We start from the raw sequence: 21,226 nt of genomic DNA on the forward strand, positions 1-21,226 counted from the left end.
ATATTATGTTAAACTTCCTGAAGGGGCTTGTTCTTACACAACTGCTTAATTGGATGGACGCTCCGGTGATTATGCAAGGGTGCTACGGTTAAGTGAGTATTGCTCTTTTTAACCACTATTCTAGATGTTAAAGTGCTATATTCTTAACACTGGGGAGAAAATATACATAAGACGTAATGTATGGTACTATATAAATTTTAGCAATAAAATCAGGTGGGTATATGTGACATTAACGAAAAGAGGATGTTGATAAAAGGGATAAATTGAATTGTATGTACAAAGGTTTTTATTATTTATATATAGCGCTGTTGAAATAGATTTGATGAAATATTTTACACAAAGCTTGATTAGCTTTAGTCCAAAGCCACAAAACTTTCGTTATCTGTAGAAGGACTGCCAAAATTGACAACCATCGCATACCAAATATCATCTGTGCGACCGAGATTTAAATGTCAAATTTTTATCTGACAACTTTTTTACGGAGAACCAATGTAATTTCATAAATAAAACGGTGTAAACATGGCAAATACGGGCTTATTGCCGTTTGTTCGAGGCGTAGACTTTACTTGTAACGATTTCAGTGTAAGTGTTGTGTTAACGTGTCCATACGTTTTCCTGTCTAAAACGGATGATATCATATCCCTAACCTTTGCTTTCCTATTTAGGTCTAATTATTTTTCTTTCTTGTAGGATGATAAATTTCCCGATGCTATTCGGTACATGACTGGTCTACAATGGCTTAGGCTTGACAAAACTAATTTGACTGATATTCCAGAGGAATTAGGAAAGTTGATGAAATTGGTAAGTAGTTCCATACCTGTCCCTATTGTTTTAAACAAATCTCTACTGATAAAAAGTAGTAACTATCCAGCCCTTTGTAAAAACAAAAAACTAGTTCTAAAGGATTTTGGTATGAAAATAAATATCCTTTTTAAAGCAAATTACTTTAAATAAACAAAAAACATTAATATTATCATAATCAACCTTTGAGTTATAAATACTTGGCAGTTGAGTCATACACTTCAAAGCGTGCAACAGGTAGTAGAGATATGAATTAACTCAAATTAAACAATATTTCCAATAAGTATTTATTTATAATTAAAAAAAAAACAGGAAAACCTATCATTAAAGAAGAATAGTTTAGAGAAGTTGTTTGGGGAGTTGACTGAGCTGAAATGTCTTCGCTCTCTGAACGTAAGACACAACAAGGTGAAGAGTTCAGGGATCCCGGCTGAGCTCTTCAGGCTGGAGGAGTTGACGACATTAGACCTCTCACATAATAGACTGAAGGAAGTTCCTGAAGGATTGGAGAAGGCCAAGTCTTTATTAGTGTTAAATCTCAGCCATAATAAGTAAGTGGAAACTATTCATTTTTGTTATATGTATATTTAGATAGTATATTGAACATATTTATTTTTGGCTACCAAAATTAAATTTGTTTGTACATTAATGAATATTATATCTCTAGAAAACAAGGTGAAGATTAATATGGTTATTAACTAAAAAAATATTATTGTATGTTTTTATATTAGTTAACTTAATATTAATTTACTTGTGGTAGAACATTATGTTAATGACTATTCTTATTTTAAGTTAAAGAAAATTAAATTGTATGCTATCAGTAGTACATGTTTAAGCAATTTATAAAATTTTACTTTTATTTCAGAATTGAGAGTATACCACCTACATTATTTGTGCAACTGACGGATCTATTGTTTCTGGATCTGTCTCACAATCTCCTTGAGACTTTGCCCCCTCAGACCAGGAGGCTGGCGAACCTGCAGACTCTTATACTTAATGATAACCCACTTGGAGTGTTTCAGTTGAGGTACATTTTATAAAAATATGTATTAAGTTCTTATTCATAACAACTAATTACTGCCAAAATTTAAAAAGATCAAAACATATCCGACCTCCTTTATGTAACCTTTCTAATAAGTTTAATAAGCAACCTCTTTTCAGGCAACTACCATCACTACAGAGTCTGGAGACGCTACACATGCGCAACACTCAGAGAACTCTAGCAAATCTCCCGGCTTCTCTTGACACTTTATCAAACCTGACAGATGTAGACCTATCTAAGAATGCCCTGACCAAAGTTCCTGATGCCTTATACTCACTGCTAAGCCTCAAGAGACTGAACCTAAGCGATAATGAGATCACAGAAGTATCAGCAGGTAATGTTTAAATATGCTAACATTATAACACTACAATGGTCAGAGATTGTGTAAACAATGGAAATTTAAAAACAAATCTTCACCCATTATGTTTGTCTTCAATCATATATTATATTTATGACAAATGCTTTGTTGCTTTAGTAGTCATAAGTGCAAGCTTGAGGCGTTTTTCTAGAAACACTAAAAACCTCTTAAATAAAGAAGAAAGCCATAAAAACCTCTTAAAATCTTTGTTTCTATATAATATGTGGGCCTACTGGAATCTCTTAAAGTAGTCTGAAGTTACGAGTGTCGTTGTTAAATTTCCTGTTTTGATATAGGATACAAAACTAATTGTTCTCTATGTAAACAATATTTTCTTTGAGCCATTGTTACATGTCTCATGATAAGATAGAGAAGAGTTTATCTATGTCAAAATTGTTGTTTGAGTACCATAAAATAAGCCTATGACTAACTCTGACCAATTTTTTTAACAATAGCCTTAAAACGTTAGAACATTCAGGGAATACACTCTTCATTAATAGTTTAGTGTTTTATGAGATACCGATGACGGAGTCTTTGCCATGATAATCACGGCAAAAATGCCCATCTTTCTTCCTTCCCGTCTTTAACACTTAGTCTGCGCCATAATATACCATTATAGTGTAACTGGTTAGTGATAAACAACATAAACATACATTAAAGTGAAGATCACAAGATTTTAAATGTAAATCTATAATTTAAATATTTTATTTACTTCTAATACTCTCTTATAACTACTACAAGGTTTTCACATTTTTCTTTAGACTTTAGACTAAAGATTATGACTTGCCGCATAACGACTTGAAAGTGTCATAAAAAAGGTATTTACACACAGATTACAAATCATAAACTTTATAGTGGACTGTCCCTGTACTATGAGCTCTCAAAAGCGGATCGTTACGACGGCAATATGATAATAATGCCGAGAACGGCATACTACACTGTACATAGCAGCGTCTTGCCTCCACAGCGACAACAATTCTGCTTCATATCCTCGTACCAAGTGGGCAGAATCGTTAGATTTCTAATAATATTTACAAACATAAAACAAGCATATAATTACCGATTGAAATTTGCACTAGACTTGTATATTATCTCCTCATTGAGTTTGCATGAGCATTAATAATTATGTGGCCAAGTCATGCTTTCTATTTTACTATGCGTACCGTAAATTAAATATTAACAGGTAGTAACAGAAGTTAATAACATGTTGTAAAGCTGTCGCTTTCATATTGGCGAACATCGTCGGTTTTAATTTGATGTTAGACTGAAATAGACTATCAACGTTACGTTAACGTTCTTTAATAGTTTGTTTCAATATTGCTCTTTCGACGGATGGCCGATACCGGCAACTCAAGGTAGAGATGTTTTTGATCATCGAGGTTATCAAAATTCATTAATGAAACTTAAGTCATTAAATAACGTTGCAAGAGTAAATTTATGTCTTACAATAGTTCCTATTTTGTTGAAACAGTCGGCTATCAATTTAAACATAACCAGACCTTTATACGCATGCCAGAAGGTTGTTTTTTAACCTTTTGTTCTGCCAAAATCAGTCTACCTGCAAATGGTTTTACATTTAACACGTGCTTAGACACCTGATACGTTGGGTTCCGGTCATGCCCACGCCGGCCATCCGTTTAGCCCGACCTTAGAACATGTGCCTGTAACTGATCCCAACCTAGTCACCTGAATCGCCTTTGTGGCAGACAAGGCAGTCTCGCGAAACCATGGCGTGGTGAGCTACACTTTTATTCTTTGTATTGACTACAGTTGTCAGGGTCATAGAGGATTATTTAGCAGTATTTTAGTAGGACATTTGAAACGCTTTTGCTACTTTGTTCCTCTTGCCCTTTTCAAGCTATAATGGGGTTGACTTTTTTATCACCGGATATGCGCTATATCGTTTTTTTTAAATGCACTTAGGAATTCAATCCTTGTATTGCAGGGGATTCCACAAGCATTCATGTCACTTGCTCATAGTTACCTAGACTCGGAAAAAGTATTCGTGGATCTCACAAATGCTTGTCCGAAACTAGGATTGAACCCGCGGCAGGTTGTTCAACCCCCAACAACCAACAACCATCCTTTTGACTACAATACATCTTCCACAGCTATGGACAACTGGCAGAAACTGGAGAGCCTAAACCTATCCCGTAACAACTTGACCGCATTACCGGCATCGATGTGCAAGCTTCAGAACCTGAGGCGGCTTCATGTGGACGATAATAAGTTGGACTTCGAGGGCATACCGTCTGGCATCGGGAAGTTGGGCAGTCTGGAGGTGTTCTCAGCTGCTAACAACGTGCTGGAGATGATCCCAGAGGGACTGTGCAGGTATGTACAAGCTTTTACATATTTGAAGAGTTGACATGTACCAATGATTTACAGCTATATTGGAGAATTATACACAGCAGACTCACAGCAAAAATTCTGCCTAAGGTGTCATGATGTCCATGTTATTGTCAAGTGGATAAGGCATTAACTATCAAGAGACAAATAATACAAATATACATTTTACTAAGCACAGTGTGGTTCTTATTGCTATTAGGGAAGTGTTAAGGAGGAGGCGAATGCTTGATTCATCTATCATGAACTAAAAGCCAATAGTGCACTATCTAATTGGATTGCACGGATAGCCGAGTGGTTGAGGTAATCACGCCAAAACTTCTGAGAGCGAAATGACGGTTCGATACCCGCTTATGACCAGCGCGTTTGTAATCCACGAACGAATCCACACGTTTGTAAGACTCGGTGTCTTTGTGCATTTCACTTGAATGTTTGAGAGATACCCCGCGATTCAAGGATTTACGATTCGTGTGTAGTCGTACTATAAGTGACGAGACTTACGAGATTCTTGTCCAAATATTTTATTCTATAAAATGTTTTCAACACGTTATTTAAGAATGATTGGTTGTATCAACAAATATATATTAGAGATAGTAATGTAGGTCAGCACATGTTGGGGCTGTTCCAAAAAAAGGAGGTTAAGAAACTACTACATTATTCAGTGTCTCTCAGCAAGCATGTTCAAATGTTTAACATATCGAGAACAAAGGAAACATGTATTCACTCATGAACTAAGAGAAAGTGTTTTCTATTTGTTTAATTATGTGTAATATATCCACATGTCGCCATACCAGCTAATATAGACGAATTTAGTTCGGAATAGTAATTTTTTTAGTCTAATTTGTAGGCCATAAGATTATTCATTTTATGTAACTATGTCACTGGTATTTAAAACAGGTTTTATGGTAAGTAAATATGTAGTTAATTCCTGGTTTTAAATCTAAAGGAATGAAAGGCTTTTAATGATATCCTAAATTGGAATTTAACATCTAACGTTTTTTTTATTATATTCGAGTGATCTATTGTTCTGATGCCAAAGCAATTAATACACCACCAGAATTACTACCAATCATTGATCTTAACATGATTTGAAGGCAGATTTATTTATTAGAGCGTTGACCAAAAGAATATTGTAAAAAAACGATGTTTTATTCTATTCGTCATTCTAAGAAAAACGACTTGATGACAAGCATTTAATAATTTAATGTTCCTCTAAAAAAATACTTTCACACTCGTGAGATATTGCGTGTGGAAAACGATTTGTCACGGTTTTCTGACGACGTTTCCCCGTCCATCATTACGTGTTGAATAATGCGACACAAATATGTATACAGATGATCTATTAACATAGAACTAAGCATCTATTCATGCTCAACAGCTGTTCTCGAGTTATTCATCGTCTGATCATATTGAGACGTCTGATGTTTAGACTACGATCGAATTAAATGTGCATTCCACTTTTAAAATATAGTATTTTCTTTTATTATCTCATGATGTAGTATTTAGTTTAATTTTAATAACAGTAACTGAATGTTTTCTGATAATAAACAGATTGTCCAAAAAAGCAAACGCTTATCAATTAGGTCAAAAACTAAAATAAACAGAGCAGTAACATCTGAAATGTATAACAGAAAAGACGTATTTTTAAACATAACTGAAATTTTTTACATAGTTTTTTAACTGAGAGAAACCATTTTCTTTGACTTATATAGTTTATTATTATTTTCATAGATGTGGGTCTTTAAAGAAGTTGAACTTAAGTTGCAACAAGCTGATAACTCTACCCGATGCCATACACCTGCTGAGCGACCTCGAGAGCCTGCAACTCCACGGCAACCCCGAGCTTGTGATGCCGCCGAAGCCGGTCGAGAGACCAAGAGGAGCTGGACTCCAGTATTATAACATCGACTTCTCGCTGCAAGCTCAACTTCAACTGGCTGGCGCAGCTACCAATGAACCAACGACCCCTAATAGTTAGTAACTATGTAGTTTCGCTGTTATATTCAATTTTTCAGAATATTTTTCTTTGCTAAAATTTTTATTATATCTCCGGGCTGTAAAGCTTTGAAGATTTCATAATAATATGCAAATAAAAAAAACCTCCACAGTATCTCTATTAATAGGTAAAAAAAATGAAAAGGCTAATAAATTGTGAATTCCCAGGATAAATTGATGCTTAAAAACCGCTAAATTGCTGCTTTTGCACCTAAATCAATAATATAATGTATGATCAACTCAAAATATAAACATTTCCATTTAGGTGTTAAGTCCGACCCGATAGCGCGTAAGCTGCGGCTGCGCCGCGGCCGCGCGGAGCCCGAGCAGCGTGACTCGGCGCTCATCCTGCGCGGCATGCAGGAGCAGGCCAACACGCAGCACAACGACCAGCGCCTGGACCAGCGGAACTCCGAGCTCAAGTAAGTGGACACGGTCTGGAGGCCTCAGTGGCGTAGCGTGGGTCACCGTCGCCCGGGGCGGATTAACACCTTGCCGCCCAAACTAGGAACCAAAAAAAAAGTTCGATAAATTTTTCACGGAGTTAAGTTACCCTTGTTTGTTTATGTTTTGTTCGCGCGCGGAACATCGAAATTTAGCATGATAACTTGCCGCTTTTTCTCAATTTTGCCGCCCTCCTGATAGTGGCGCCCGGGCAGTCCCCTATCCCCCCCCCCTCGCTACACCACTAGGAGGCCCACTAGGGAAGTGGAACATTTTCTCTTACTCCTCCTTTTTGACTATTTCTGATTAATTTCGTTGCGGGTCCCAAGGCAATTAATTGTTTTCCCCTAGGACACACCGAATTTAAGTGTTTCGGTGGTTTTCGTTGGTTTCATTGTAGATCCTGGCTTACAGGATTGGCAATGACGGGCATGAGGGGCGGGCTAAGTCCCAATTAAAAAAAAAATACGTCAAAGAAGAATTTGCCAAACGTCACTTCAAAAAAATAATGCAATGAGCTAATTACTCAAAATTAAATAAATTATTGTGAGCTAGGTATTTCTTTTTGTGTACTTTTAAGTTTTCGAAACGGGGCACGAAGTCGGGGGATACAGCTGTTAGTATATGTAGCTATTTTAATTAAAATTTTTAGCTTTCCCAGCGAACTACGTACCGCCTAACAGTTGATTTCCATTTTTTTTGCAATTTTTCCATATTTTAAAACTGTTTAAACCTTTCCTGGACTGCTACGAATAGTTCAAGACTAAAATAAGCCAAATCGTCTTAGCCGTTCTCGAGTTTTAGCGAGACTAACGAACAGCAATTCATTTTTAAATGTAAGAAGAAGATTTTACGCAATCTAGGTCACTAGAATAACCCACACCAACACTTATTAAATAATATTTACTAATTACACAATAAATCATAATACACAAAAACAATCGGTCTTGTTATTTCCCATAACATCCTATTGTTATTGATGTTTATCCTTTCTACATAAACAATACGTGTTGTTACAGGCCTAAGCGTTGGGACGAGAGTTTAGAGAAGCCCCCGCTAGACTATTCCGAGTTTTTCGATGAGGACACGGGGCAGACGCCCGGCCTTCAAGTTTGGGAGATCGAGAACTTTATACCTGCACCCGTTGATGAGGTAAACACGTCACACATACTGTTCCGCCTGAATTTTTATGCTCGGTAACTAGTAATTGATCTGCAGAGAGCAGGGCAAAGGTCATTCAGCCAGAGTCGCGCAGAGTATGCGCGAGCGATCCCGTGACTCTGGCTAAGCAGTAGAAGGGGCCCGGGGTGTTACTGTGTGCAAAAGCAGTTTTGAATCTATCTGATGTATAATTTTCATAAAATTTCTATGATTTAAAGAAAACAAAGGGGCATGTAACTTATTCTAACTGGTTAAAACCATATAAGTGTAGCACTCTTTTGTACATTACGTTAATACTTCTCAGCATCTAAGTGTTTATAAATTCATGTTGACAAGTTTTGTACAAGTCGACTCTCTAAATTGGTAGACGTTCTAAATAAACGAACATATATTAATGTTTAGTGATAAACATGATCATTTGTTCTATATCTGGATGTTATTCATCGATGAAATCTCTTTGAAAATAATTGTTTTATAAGTAGTCTTTTTATTTACAGACCCATATTACAAGCTTTGCTTCGATTGCAACTAGATGGCGTTGTATAAAAGTTTTGGAATATTTTACTAACTAGTGGATATTCATATTCTTGTATTCACATGCAGGTTGCTCACGGCAAGTTCTTCGAGGGTGACTGTTACATAGTGCTGAAGACTGCGGTCGAGGAACAGGGCCAGCTGTCATGGGATATACACTTCTGGATCGGGTCTAAGGCTACCGTAAGTATATAGATAGTGCAAAGTAAAGTAAACTGTATTTTGTCATATTGTAATTGTTTAAGTACTGACTTAGAGTGTAAGTGTTGGTGCTCCTTGAACCTATCTTTAACTGTGTATGTCTTAAAATTTATGATGAACTTAAAAAAGCATAAAGAGGTAAGGTTTTGGTTTTGGTAAATTCTGAAATTATTCTTTGATTTACCTCCATTTAAAATATCAGCATTTTGTTATTTCGGTTTAAAGACATTTATTTTCTTATAAAAACTATACAGTTCATTTAAAATAAGATATGCATAACAAATTCAATTAAAATATGGTATTTCTAGCGCTTATTACTATTAATTACGAGATTGCATACATAAACATTTTCTTTACTTAGAATAAGTTTCTATGTTAAATTTTATTACATTTCTTTAATAAGTATATATTATTTTTATATTTCTATATTCTGAACTAGGAATTATTTATAACGAGTCGCTTACAGTGTGCTGAGATATCTTTTTAGTTTCATTTTAAATACATTTATACTGCTGCTTTCTTTCACTTCTTTTGGTAAGTTGTTATACAGTTGTGCTCCCTCAAATACTATTGTTTTTTTTCCGAAGTTAGTGCGTGGCTTCCTTAGTTGAATTTTGTTTTTATTATGTCTTAGATTATATGTAGTTTCTTTTTTGTGTAGTTTAATGTTTGTTTGTATTGTTAGGTTACTTATATTTCTAACTAGGATACAAGTACAATATGTGTAGAGTTGCGTAAGATTTAGTACGTTAGTCTTTTCGTATAGTGTTTTTGTTGGAGTCAAGTAGTTATAGTGGTGAAGCACCTTAATAATTTTATTTTGGGTAGTTTGTAATTGTTTCAAATGAGTGGCGGCGGCTGATCCCCATATTTCAATCATGTACTCAAGGTTTGATTTTACTAACGAGTTATAGATAACATTGCGCACTTGATATGGTATGCAATGTGCTATTCTGCGAAGGCTTCCTAGTAGTGATGTTAACTTTGTGCGGATGTGATTGATATGGAGGTTCCACGTTAGTTTGTCATCTAACCACAGGCCCAAATATTTTTCCGCGTTTGAGCGTTTTATTGGTTCGTCATTAATAGTTAGCGGTGTGAATGTGGGTATCTGTTTATTTTTTGCAGTAAAAATCATATAGGATGTTTTTGAGGCGTTCACTGTTAACAAGTTATATTTTAGCCACTCAGCAAGCAAATTCAAGTCTTTCTGTGCATCAGTCATGATTTCTCTGATTGACTTGTCAAAATAAAATAAACAGGTATCATCCGCGTAAAGTGTTAAATGGCCACTGAGGCCTATTTTATTAATATTATTCACATAAATTAGGAATAGTAATGGACTTATGATCGAGCCTTGAGGACAGCCGTAATCCAAGTTCTGTGGCGAACTAACAAAATTACCCATTTTGACAACCTGTCTCCTATTTTGCATGTATGAATTAAAAATTTTTAGCGCTGTACCCCTCACGCCTATATTCTCTAATTTATCGAGTAATTTTTGTGGACTAACGGTGTCAAAACATTTTTTTAAATCGATAAATATACCTACAGCAAATTTTTTTTGGTCAATATTAATTTTAATTTTGGTTATTAAATCTATCGCAGCTGATAGTGTACTGGATTTGGATCGGAAACCATATTGTTCGTCAATTAAAAACTTTTTCTCATTTAGGTAGTTATTTAGCCGAGTGTATATCACACGCTCAAATATTTTGGAAAGTATGGGTAGTACAGAGACGGGCCTGTAATTGCCTGGATCTGATCTGCTGCCGGCCTTATAGATAGGACTGACCTTGGCTACCTTGAGTGTGTCGGGAAAAGTGCCATTTTGTAAACATTTGTTTATGCAGTTGGTTAATCTGTTTAGTATTATATTTTTTAAACATTTTATAGCTTTTGCGCTTATTCCGTCAAGCCCGGTACTTGTGTTGATATCAAGGTCATCTATAATTTTCGATATTTCTGGAGTGGTACAAGGTTCTAGTTTGTGTAGTGTTGTGTTGTGTGAGTATGTAGGGTCGTACATTAGTGTATTGCCGTTAGATGTATGGTACATGTGTGGTATTTTATTAGCCAATTCTGAGCCTACTGACGTAAAAAATGAGTTAAATAAATCACAAGCAGCTTTACCTTCCGTGATGACACCTGTGTCGGATATTAGCTTTGGGGGAGCACTGATGTCCTTCGTTTTGTTTAACGCTAATTCATTAATCAGTTCCCACACTTTTTTAGGGTTGTTGGCATTGTTCTTAAACATGTTGTAGTAGTAGTTTCTCTTACGTTCTCTTATCATGGTTTTCACGCGGTTTTGTTCCTTATTGACACTTCTTTGTAGCCCTTCGTCCTTCGAGTTAGATTTAAGTAGTTGCCATAAGTTGTTTCGTAGTTTGATCGCGTCTAAAATATCTTTGGTAATCCAATCTTCCTGTGGTGGGTTCACTATTTTAGTTTTTTGGATCTTACTATTGTTCACCTGTTCCAAGACAAAGTTCTCAAGGACAGAATACTCTTGCTCGTCGTTTTCATACTTAGCTTTTAGGGTGTTTTCATACAGACTTTCGTAGTTGATCGCTGTGTAAAGTTTTTTTTTTTTTATTTTTGGTGCGAGATTGCCTATTTCAAGATAGATTTGCTTGTGATCAGACAAGGATGAATCGATTATTGACATATTAAACGAGTGATTATTTATGTTTGTACAGACATGGTCTAGTATTGTATTGGTTGTGCTGGTTTCTCTAGTGCTGTATAATTTGCTTATTTTATTTAATAGTTCGTATCCGGTTTCTTTTATCTCGTTTTGATATTTCGTGGTGTGTCTATTAGAAGTAAGCAAATCCATATTAAAATCTCCGAATACAATGGCTCGGCGTCGCCGTTCCAATTGCGCAGAATATACATCCAAGAAGTTGCTTATGTTTGTGTCTCCTGGCTTATATATCGCGCCAATGTTAAGCGATAATTTGTCTATGTGTATCCATAAGTAGTGATTTCCATTTTCACATAGCTCCTCGGTTATTTCATATTTGATACTTTTATGGATGAATATAGAAACCCCTCCACCTTTGCTGTTTTGTCTATAGTTATATACGTGTTTATAGTTCTGTATTTCGTATAGTTTGGCATCATTTTCCGACGTGATCCATGTCTCTGTAAATATCAGTATGTGGGTAGTCCTTGGTATAGATTTTATTATGCAATTAATTTCTTCGAGCTTGCCAGCTGTTCGAATACTACGTAAGTTGGCGTAAAAGAACCTAAGTGCCGATGGGTGCAATGGAATGTCCTCATAAGATTTCACTATGTAATGATTTAATCTATTATATTCATTTGATACAATTTCTTTTTGTTGTGAAGTGTTGATTAGTTTTTTTGATTACTTTTGTTTATGACGATTGTGGGTATTCCTTTTAAATATCTCAGAGTAAGGTCTTTTTCTCCATTTTCTAGGCGTCTATTCAACTCCTCTTTTATAGACTGCAAGATTTTTTTTTGTGTAGGTGTTTGATCATAATACACTTGTATGTTCTCGGGTAGTTTATTTTTAATACGTAGTAAGTTCCTTGGTGTATCAGTATTGGCAAAACATGCCTTAATAGGTCGGTTTTTGTTTGGAACGTATTTGCCCAATCTCATACATTTAATTGGATTGGGACTTTCCGCTGTGAATGTTGTGATTAGTTTTGTCACTTCTTCATAATCATATTTTTGTCTTACATTCGAGTTAGCGTTTATTGTTTCCGAGATACCCACTATTATGACATTTTTTTCGCGTTCACATCGGTCTTTAAGTTCCTGGATGATCTCTTCGTTATGAGCGATTGGCGTTTTGATAATTTGTGTATCAGTTTGTTGATTAATTTTAATTTGGTTGATTTCCTCTTCTAAGCGTTTGAACTTTTGCTGGGTTGTGTTATTGACAATTTTTATATTTTCTATTTCGGTGTTTATTAGGTCTATCTTTTCGGTAAAGTGTTCAATTTTCAAATTGATTGTTTTGGTTTCATCTTTAATTTCTGCTATTTCATCTCGAATTTGCTTAAGATTTTCATTTTGTTGCTTACCAAAGTCTTCCATAAACTTCATGATATCGCTTCTAAATCTATCTAATGTCTGATTGTAATCACTTTCTTCCGGTCGTATCTTTCGTTTTCTTAGGTTTACGTAGTATGGGGTATCTGAATCTTCATTATTGTTGTACGTCGACGTTGATTCGATTGATTATCACCTGATCATTGTTCAAATCTGACCACTTTACGAACAAATCTAAAAATAAACACTAACTTATATGTGTATAAATGTATAACAGTTGGACAAGGCGGCGTGCGCGGCCATGCACGCGGTGAACCTGCGCAACCTGCTGGGCGCCAAGCGCACGCAGCGCCACGAGCAGGCTGACGAGGCGCCCGACTTCCTCGCGCTGTTCCCCATCCCGCCCGTCTACATACAGGGCAGCCACACGCCCTCCGGCTTCTTCACGGTGGATGATCCGGTAAAAAGAAACTATATTAAACAGTGATAATGCCAGAAAATCAGAATATAAAATCTGAGGGCACGGCAGTGCCCCAGCCAAGTTTCTAGCAAAAGGGACACCGCCGTATTTTCTCGAAGCGTTTAGAGGCTATGGTACTTTATAACTTATGTCATCCAAGTAGTTCTAAAGATCCAAATCAAGGGATACGAATTGAGGGGCCTGGTAGTCTATTGGTTCGATATCCACCCAGGACAAATGTTTTTGTGATGTTTATTTTTTGTGTCTGGGTTTAAATTATCTATCTATCTATGTATATATTAATCAGCATCTTGACAAGTGCACACATCATAGTTCGATGTAAGGGATCACGCTTTTAGCTTATCTTGCCACCCTACACTATATTAAAACCGCACTTCACAGCTTTCCCTTCGCACAGGAAATCAAAATAAAAGCTTATGAAAAAAAACACCGTAAACCCACCATAATATTCCTATTATAACTACTTCGTCATAAGCTTTAATATAAATACTCTTCAATATATCTATCCCAGCACTACGTGACCCGCCTGTACCGCGTGCATGGCGCGGGCAACACCATCCATCTTGAGCCAGTGGCCGTGCAGGCGGACTCGCTGGACCCACGATACGTGTTCGTTCTCGACACCGGACTCGTTATCTATCTCTGGTGAGTTGTACATTATTATTCTTATAACTGGGACGTCCAAGACCATTATTACGAAATACAATATTTATTTAATTATGTCGGGAAATCCCGATAAATACGCGGCAGAAAACTGTTGCATCATTTAATAAATACAATGATACTATTTATTATGTCTCTCTAATTTTTTTTATAAGTATTATGTGCACGCAATTATCAAAAACCTTAGTGCGGGATAAAAAAATTATTTTATACGTTTTATTTATTTAATTAAGAGTCGATTGCAACTAATACCTAAGCAACAATATCAATAACCAAAACGTAAATACATGCAAAACAGTAAATCAATTCTTAACTTTGCATTTTAAATATTCCACTTATTTCACTTTCAAAAGGTACGGCAAAAAAGCAAAGAACACGTTGAAGTCCAAAGCTAGGCTATTCGCGGAGAAGATAAACAAAGAAGAGAGGAAGAACAAGGCGGAGCTGATCGCGGAGCCACCCGGCAAGGAGCCCAACAGCTTCTGGGAGACGCTCGGCTACGAGGGTGACATGCCTTATGTACCACAAGTAAGTAGCTTGTAAGAAAACTAACTTGGTATACTAACCTAATACTGGGTATAAAAAGTCAAAATTTATTTAGTCCCTCAATAATTACAAAAATATTAGACACGTATTTTTCCTTTTTTCTGACATACAAAAATTTACAAAGATAAATTGCTTTAAAGTTAAGGAGAATTGGCTTGAGACTTAACGATTTCATCCACTGTAATTGGATCAATTTATGTTTGCGGGACAAAAGAATAAATACGTATGCATTACAAAAACCAGGACACGGAAAAAAAATTACATCATCCCTATGATGTAATTTTTACATCATAGGGATGTAAAAAGGACACGGAAAAAAAATTACATCATCCCTATTTGTTAACACTAGGTTAAACAATGCCACCGGTTATTAACGAGCGTTGAAAACGTTAGGAAGTCGTGACGATAGCGTGGCGAGTTTCTTGCGCTTTTGACAACAGGTACAATCACGAAATCTTGTTCTGACAGTTTGGGCAGGACGGAACAGAACATCGATAGTATCGATACTCTTGATACGTTGCAATAAAGCTTCTTAGTTTTAAGACAAAGCTTTGAAGTCAGCTGTAATGTAAAATTTTAGACGACGTATTTTTATTTCTGAAACATATCGCATCATACCAATTAAAGCATTTTTGTTTTGTCTGAGTTAGAACACTTAATTAACATGAAAAAAAAATCTAAGTACCAGTTGTAAGTTCTGTACACTTGTTACAATATGTATCGTGTACGTGTCCAGGAGCACGTGGGCGCGGACTTCAGCTGGGCGGCGGCGCGCCTGTACCGCGTGGAGCTGGGCATGGGCTACCTGGAGCTGCCGCAGCCCGACGACTCGCCGCTCGCCAAGGGAGTGCTCGCCACCAGGAACGTCTACATCCTGGACGCGCATGTCGACGTGTTCGTCTGGTCAGTAATGACGCACTACTTTCACCTAACTTAGATATTAAAACTTTAAAGAAAACATTCAATTTCGCCACTGAATCCTTTTTGCTAATTCAGAACTTTTATTATATCGCCGAGAAATAGAAAGTCTTTTGTTGGTTTATTATTATCAAATTACGTCTAGTTCAAACTTTAACTTTTTCCCTTGAATACATCGAAACATAATTTGTTTTTGGAAACTACATTAATTGCAACATATTAAACAATCTAGCATCAATACTATACAATACTGTATAGATGTACCGGTAACAACAAATTAAATATGGAATAAATGTTACTATTCTCTCATATATTTTATCGCTATACTGAGCTAAATACCATTGTCTATACTAAACCGAACATATAAACAGGTTCGGCAAGAAGTCATCTCGTCTAGTCCGCGCGGCGGCGGTGAAGCTCGCTCAGGAACTGTTCAACATGGTGGCCCGGCCGCCGCACGCACTGGTCACCAGGCTGCAGGAGGGGACCGAGACACAAGTAAGCGTGAAACCTTTAACTTAACACTCACCGACATAAATAATTAACATAATATAATTATGTTGAACGAATACTATGTTTTTGCTTTCAAGTTCTTCTTGGCGGTTATTATTTATGGAGTTTTTATTAAAAATATATTTAAAAATTAATGACATTTCGGACTCCGTAACTACAGTCATTATCATTGCTATAACGTTTTTAAATTGCCTCGAAAACGGAAATAAAAACTTATTGATTTTAATTTGTAACGTGACCATGCGCGTCACTTTAGCCTAGCGACCTCGTCTTTCTGTCCCCAGCTACTGTGAAAATGTCGCCCACTCTTTACGAGTGATACGAGATAAATAATTTTCTCTGCATCGGACACAAGTAAAACGTCTAATAAATGGTATGAAATGCTTTGTATACAGGTTTTCAAAACATACTTCCTTGGATGGGATGAAGTGATAGCTGTGGACTTCACGCGAACAGCCGAGTCCGTAGCCAGGACCGGCGCGGACCTCGCCAGCTGGGCCAAGCAGCAAGAGACCAAGTATGTACCTTACACACAATACAGTTCATACAAGATTTTGTAGTCTATATGTATATTTTACTGACATATTCTAGCATTAGCCACAGCAAAAGGTCGCCCTGCTATTGCCGTATTGTCGTTTTTGCAATAGCCTTATGCAAAAACGACACGATTACTACCACTTTTTACTTACACAAGTGGTATTAATCGTGTCGTTTTTGCATAAGGCTATTGAGTGCGTTATTTCATGTGTGGGTTCTTTAGATAATCTATCTATCTTCTTCTTATATATAAGAATGAATTGCTGTTCCTTAGTCTCGCTAAAACTCGAGAACAGCTGAACCGATTTGGCTTATTTTCGTCCCGAAATATTAGTGAAAGTCCAGGGACTTAACTGTAATAAAATATGGAAAAGGTGCAAAAAGAATGTATATTTGTCTGCATTGCTATCATCGACTGTTAAGCGGTACGTAGTTCGCCGGTACAGCTAGTAAATAATAAAAATAAAATTACTCAGACTATTCCAGCCATCCAAATTTATCAATGGTTTTTCTTACATTACATTTTTATAACAAACTATTTGTTATTAGGGCGGACCTATCTGCATTATTCACTCCGCGCCAGCCTGCGATGGGCAGCGCTGAGGCCAAGACACTGGCGGACGAGTGGAACGAGGACCTGGAGGCCATGGAGGCCTTCGTGCTGGAGGGCCGACACTTTGTGCGCTTACCTGACGCGGAGCTCGGCGTGTTCTACAGCTGCGACTGCTATGTGTTCCTGTGCAGATATGTGTTGCCCGCTGAGGTAAGAAGAGAACGCTATGAGTACTTACAAATCGTCCTACAGTCGCCGTCGTAAAATATAAGTTTTTTCGCCATCGTTGTAATCGTCTCAATAAAGAACGAAGTTGTTGTTTTATGTTCATTTTATCTAGGTCTTGAATGTTTACTATATTGTGATTACTGACTCTTTAACTGTGTCCCGTATAGGAACTTTTTTAAGGAGTATGTTGTCATCTCCTGCCTAAAATATATGTAGTTACTTCGAACCCATATTACGGAATTATTTCTTTAACATTTTGTGCTTTGAGGGAAAACTGAATCGTGTCGGGCAGATTATTTTAACAAGCCTTTTAATTGATATTCTCCCAACAGCCAGAAGACGAGACCGATGCCACGAACCCGTGCGAGGCCTCGGACTCTGAGTCTGAGGCGGCGACGTGGGTGGTGTACTTCTGGCAAGGCCGGCGCGCGCCCAACATGGGCTGGCTGACGTTCACGTTCGGGCTCGAGCGCAAGTTCAAGCAGCTCTGCAAGCGACTCGACGTCGTCAGGACGCACCAGCAGCAGGAGAGCCTCAAGTTCATGGCGCACTTTCACAGGCGGTTCATCATCAGGGACGGCAAGAGGAATCAGAAACCAGTGAGTTTTTGTATACGTCATATTAGATGGTAATCGTTTTACTCATGGTTCATTTTTTTACTGCTTTAACTAGTTTAAGCAGATTAAGGGCCCACAATGATGGCCCTTGAGTTGTTGTTATGCTAAAATAAAAGCATTTTATAAAAAAAAAATGATTATGATGTATTCAAGCATGTCAAAGTTTTAAATATAATAACAGAAAAAAACGAGTTATTTTTGTTGATTGTATGAAATAGAAAATTCTTATACAAAACAAATATCATAAAGAATATAGTGTGATTAAAAACTTAACTCAGACATACAAAATTCCCATAAAACCAATATGTTATCAGGAGAGCGGTCGGCAGCCGGTGGAGCTGTTCGAGCTGCGCAGTAACGGCTCGGCGCTGTGCACGAGGCTTGTGCAGGTCAAGGCGGACGCCACACAGCTTAACAGCGCATTCTCGTAAGTTTAAGCACATCTCTGAGTAATGTACCTCGAAATCGAAACATTAGGAAAATCACGCAATAACAAATTAAATTGAGTGCGATTAAAAACCTTGATTATAACTAGGTATACTCTAAGTTTAAGTACTTAAACTAAATATTATAAAGAAAAGAAAAAATATATTCTTTTGTGCATCTTAAGAGTTGAAGAGTATTAGAATTATCATTATTTTCTAAAAGTCACTATTAAATAGGTACTTATGGGTGGTAATATTTTTATTGTCTGTACAACTGATGTTTTACCTTCACAGATACATTTTGAACGTGCCTCTAGAGGGCGCAAACGACACGTCTTCCGCGATAGTGTACGCGTGGATCGGCAGCAAGACCGACGCGGATTCAGCAAGACTCATCGAGCAGATTGCAGAGGAGAAGTTCAATAACCCCTGGGTCAGCTTACAGGTCAGAACATAATATATGGATATACTGACATCCTAAACTCAACTTAGATTTAATATGTTTTTGTATATAGTTCTAGGGACACGAAATATTCATATAATAATTCATAGTACACTTCTTAACACATCTGAAAAGCAAGTGATCTAAATTAACATTATTTTGTACTAACTATTTTTTTTATTTTTTTATTATTTTATTATTATTTTTATTAATTTTTACAAGACAATTAAAAAAACTGTCATGTTAAATTATCACAGTAAAGGTTCAAACTTCGTGTATTTGAGCCTAGCTTTACATATTCCATAACGAAGTTAATTTAGAAAATTATAAAACCATGTTGTCTCTAACAATACAATAAAAGTACATTATTATAGTCTTATTTTTATCACTTAGGTACTGACTGAAGGCAGCGAGCCAGACAACTTCTTTTGGGTAGCACTGGGAGGTCGTAAGCCATACGATACCGACGCCGACTACCTGAACTACACGCGACTGTTCCGCTGCTCCAACGAAAAGGGTTACTTCACTGTCTCCGAAAAGTGCACAGACTTCTGTCAGGTACAAACATCCTTAACTAAAATCCGTGTTTTGCGCTGATAATGGACAAAGTTCGGGATTAATGGGGGTTAAGGATCCACACTCTATCCTCTTAAAATCCCATACTGTCTTGAAGGTTTGCTCCCCTAAAAAACAGGACAAGAACATTGTAGAGTTTTTTTAACAAATTAGTATTATAATATTTTATAACTTTACATGGCACAGGATGACCTTGCAGACGACGACATCATGATTCTGGACAACGGAGATCAAGTATTCTTGTGGCTCGGCGCTAAGTGCTCTGAAGTCGAAATCAAGTTAGCTTACAAGTCGGCACAGGTAAGTTTTTTATGCCACCATTATAGAAAGTGTCTGTCTCATCAGGATTTAACTTGGGTAGGTTAGTCATCACTGACACAATTATTGTGATATTGTTACACATTTATATTACCGAATCCTGAACAAAAATCCTTTACCATACAATATCTTCTATACTTTTTAGATTCTGACCATATTTTATGAGGAATGGGTTCTAATAACTCTCTATTAAAAAAACTGCGATGACCCAACTGACACACAACATTCTCTAATTTCCAACTTTTGACATTCAATGTATAACTCCTAAGGTATACATCCAACACATGAAGTCGATGCAACCTGACAAGCCGCGCAAGCTCTTCCTGACGCTGAAGAACAAGGAGTCGCGACGGTTCACCAAGTGCTTCCACGGCTGGGGGGAGCACAAGAGGCCGCCGGAATAATAAACACCACATAGATCTGCTGCTATTGCCACAACCTAACCCTAGATTCTACGCGTGATGTTAGCTACTAAGTACTTTTGAGGCATATTTCCTATAAAAAGACAGTTGTTCCAGTTTTCCCTTATGATACGGAACTAAATCACCCGACGCTTCCAAATATATATATAAAGAAAATTTTACACAAATTACTCTTAAAGCAACGAAAATATTTTATAAAATGTAAGTAAGTCTACCATGAACTTAGTTTTAATGTTGCAGATGTTAGGAATTAACAGTGCAATACCAAGTATTACTAATAAATTTTAACTATTTATTACTCCAAATTAACAATAAGAATAGTTGATATATTCTAGAACAAACAGTTTTTGACACCATATTGTATTTAAAACTCAAGTAGTTTTTGTATCAACATGTAAGGCCAAGAATTTTTTGTCTTTGGATTAAAATAGCAAACTAATATTTTGGAATAAAGACTTTAATTAGGTAATGTTCTGGTTGCATCTTTTTGGAATTATAATGAATTATTTCTTTTCCTATTTTAAACTTATCTTGTCCTTTATAGTATATTATCATTTATGTTTTCTTAACCACCAAATATAAAATCATAACATATATCATTTTATCGCAGTTTTAGAATAAGTGTCTGTTTGTTAAAAATGAAAGACTGAATCATGCCATTTACTCATTTATTTGAACTTTCATTTTTAAAATATTAAGCACAAGTGTGATGAGATTCCACAAACTATTATTGCTACATTTGTAAGAGTAACTTTTGACTAGATTAGCAAATATTGCCTTTGTGTTACTCCTTTGACAAATGGAGTTGGTCAGCATTTTTGTAAATGCATTTATGGTAAACTTGATTAATGTATCTTATTGAGTCAGCTGTATATAGAATGCTGTTTGAACATCATGATCATTTTATTATGCTGTATCTATGTAAATCATGTAAATAAGAATAGAATTTTAATATAATAAATTCATAAATCATACAAAATTCATAAGTATTGTGTACAATGCTATTTGGATGTTGAGCACAAAATTTTAATGTTTTTGTAACAATCCTTGTAATAAAATGTAACAATAAATAT

General features: G+C 36.4%; 1 protein-coding gene across 1 annotated transcript; it reads left to right on the forward strand.

The window, feature by feature from the left end:
• The first annotated feature begins 420 nt into the window (after positions 1-420).
• Positions 421-21,223, forward strand: LOC113502210 (protein flightless-1). The gene is made up of 23 exons (XM_026883665.1): positions 421-582; positions 691-801; positions 1,114-1,352; positions 1,667-1,828; positions 1,963-2,177; positions 4,313-4,535; positions 6,279-6,520; positions 6,808-6,964; positions 8,006-8,138; positions 8,751-8,864; positions 13,192-13,374; positions 13,907-14,040; positions 14,412-14,586; positions 15,341-15,507; positions 15,894-16,020; positions 16,431-16,552; positions 17,122-17,335; positions 17,686-17,952; positions 18,285-18,397; positions 18,690-18,840; positions 19,231-19,395; positions 19,600-19,713; positions 20,001-21,223. The coding sequence occupies exons 1-23, from the start codon at positions 520-522 to the stop codon at positions 20,133-20,135; spliced, it is 3,726 nt and encodes a 1,241-aa protein (XP_026739466.1). The 5' UTR covers positions 421-519; the 3' UTR covers positions 20,136-21,223.
• Positions 21,224-21,226: the final 3 nt, after the last annotated feature.

The sequence above is a fragment of the Trichoplusia ni genome, chromosome 16, assembly GCF_003590095.1.
Source record: "Trichoplusia ni isolate ovarian cell line Hi5 chromosome 16, tn1, whole genome shotgun sequence".
Taxonomy (NCBI): domain Eukaryota; kingdom Metazoa; phylum Arthropoda; class Insecta; order Lepidoptera; family Noctuidae; genus Trichoplusia; species Trichoplusia ni.

Coding starts and splice junctions, on each gene's coding strand:
- LOC113502210 (XM_026883665.1), top strand. CDS start 520: ATGGCAAATACGGGCTTATTGCCGTTTGTTCGAGGCGTAGACTTTACT. Junction 2,178..4,312: donor GATCACAGAAGTATCAGCAG/GTAATGTTTAAA, acceptor CATCTTCCACAG/CTATGGACAACTGGCAGAAA. Junction 19,396..19,599: donor AGTGCACAGACTTCTGTCAG/GTACAAACATCC, acceptor TACATGGCACAG/GATGACCTTGCAGACGACGA.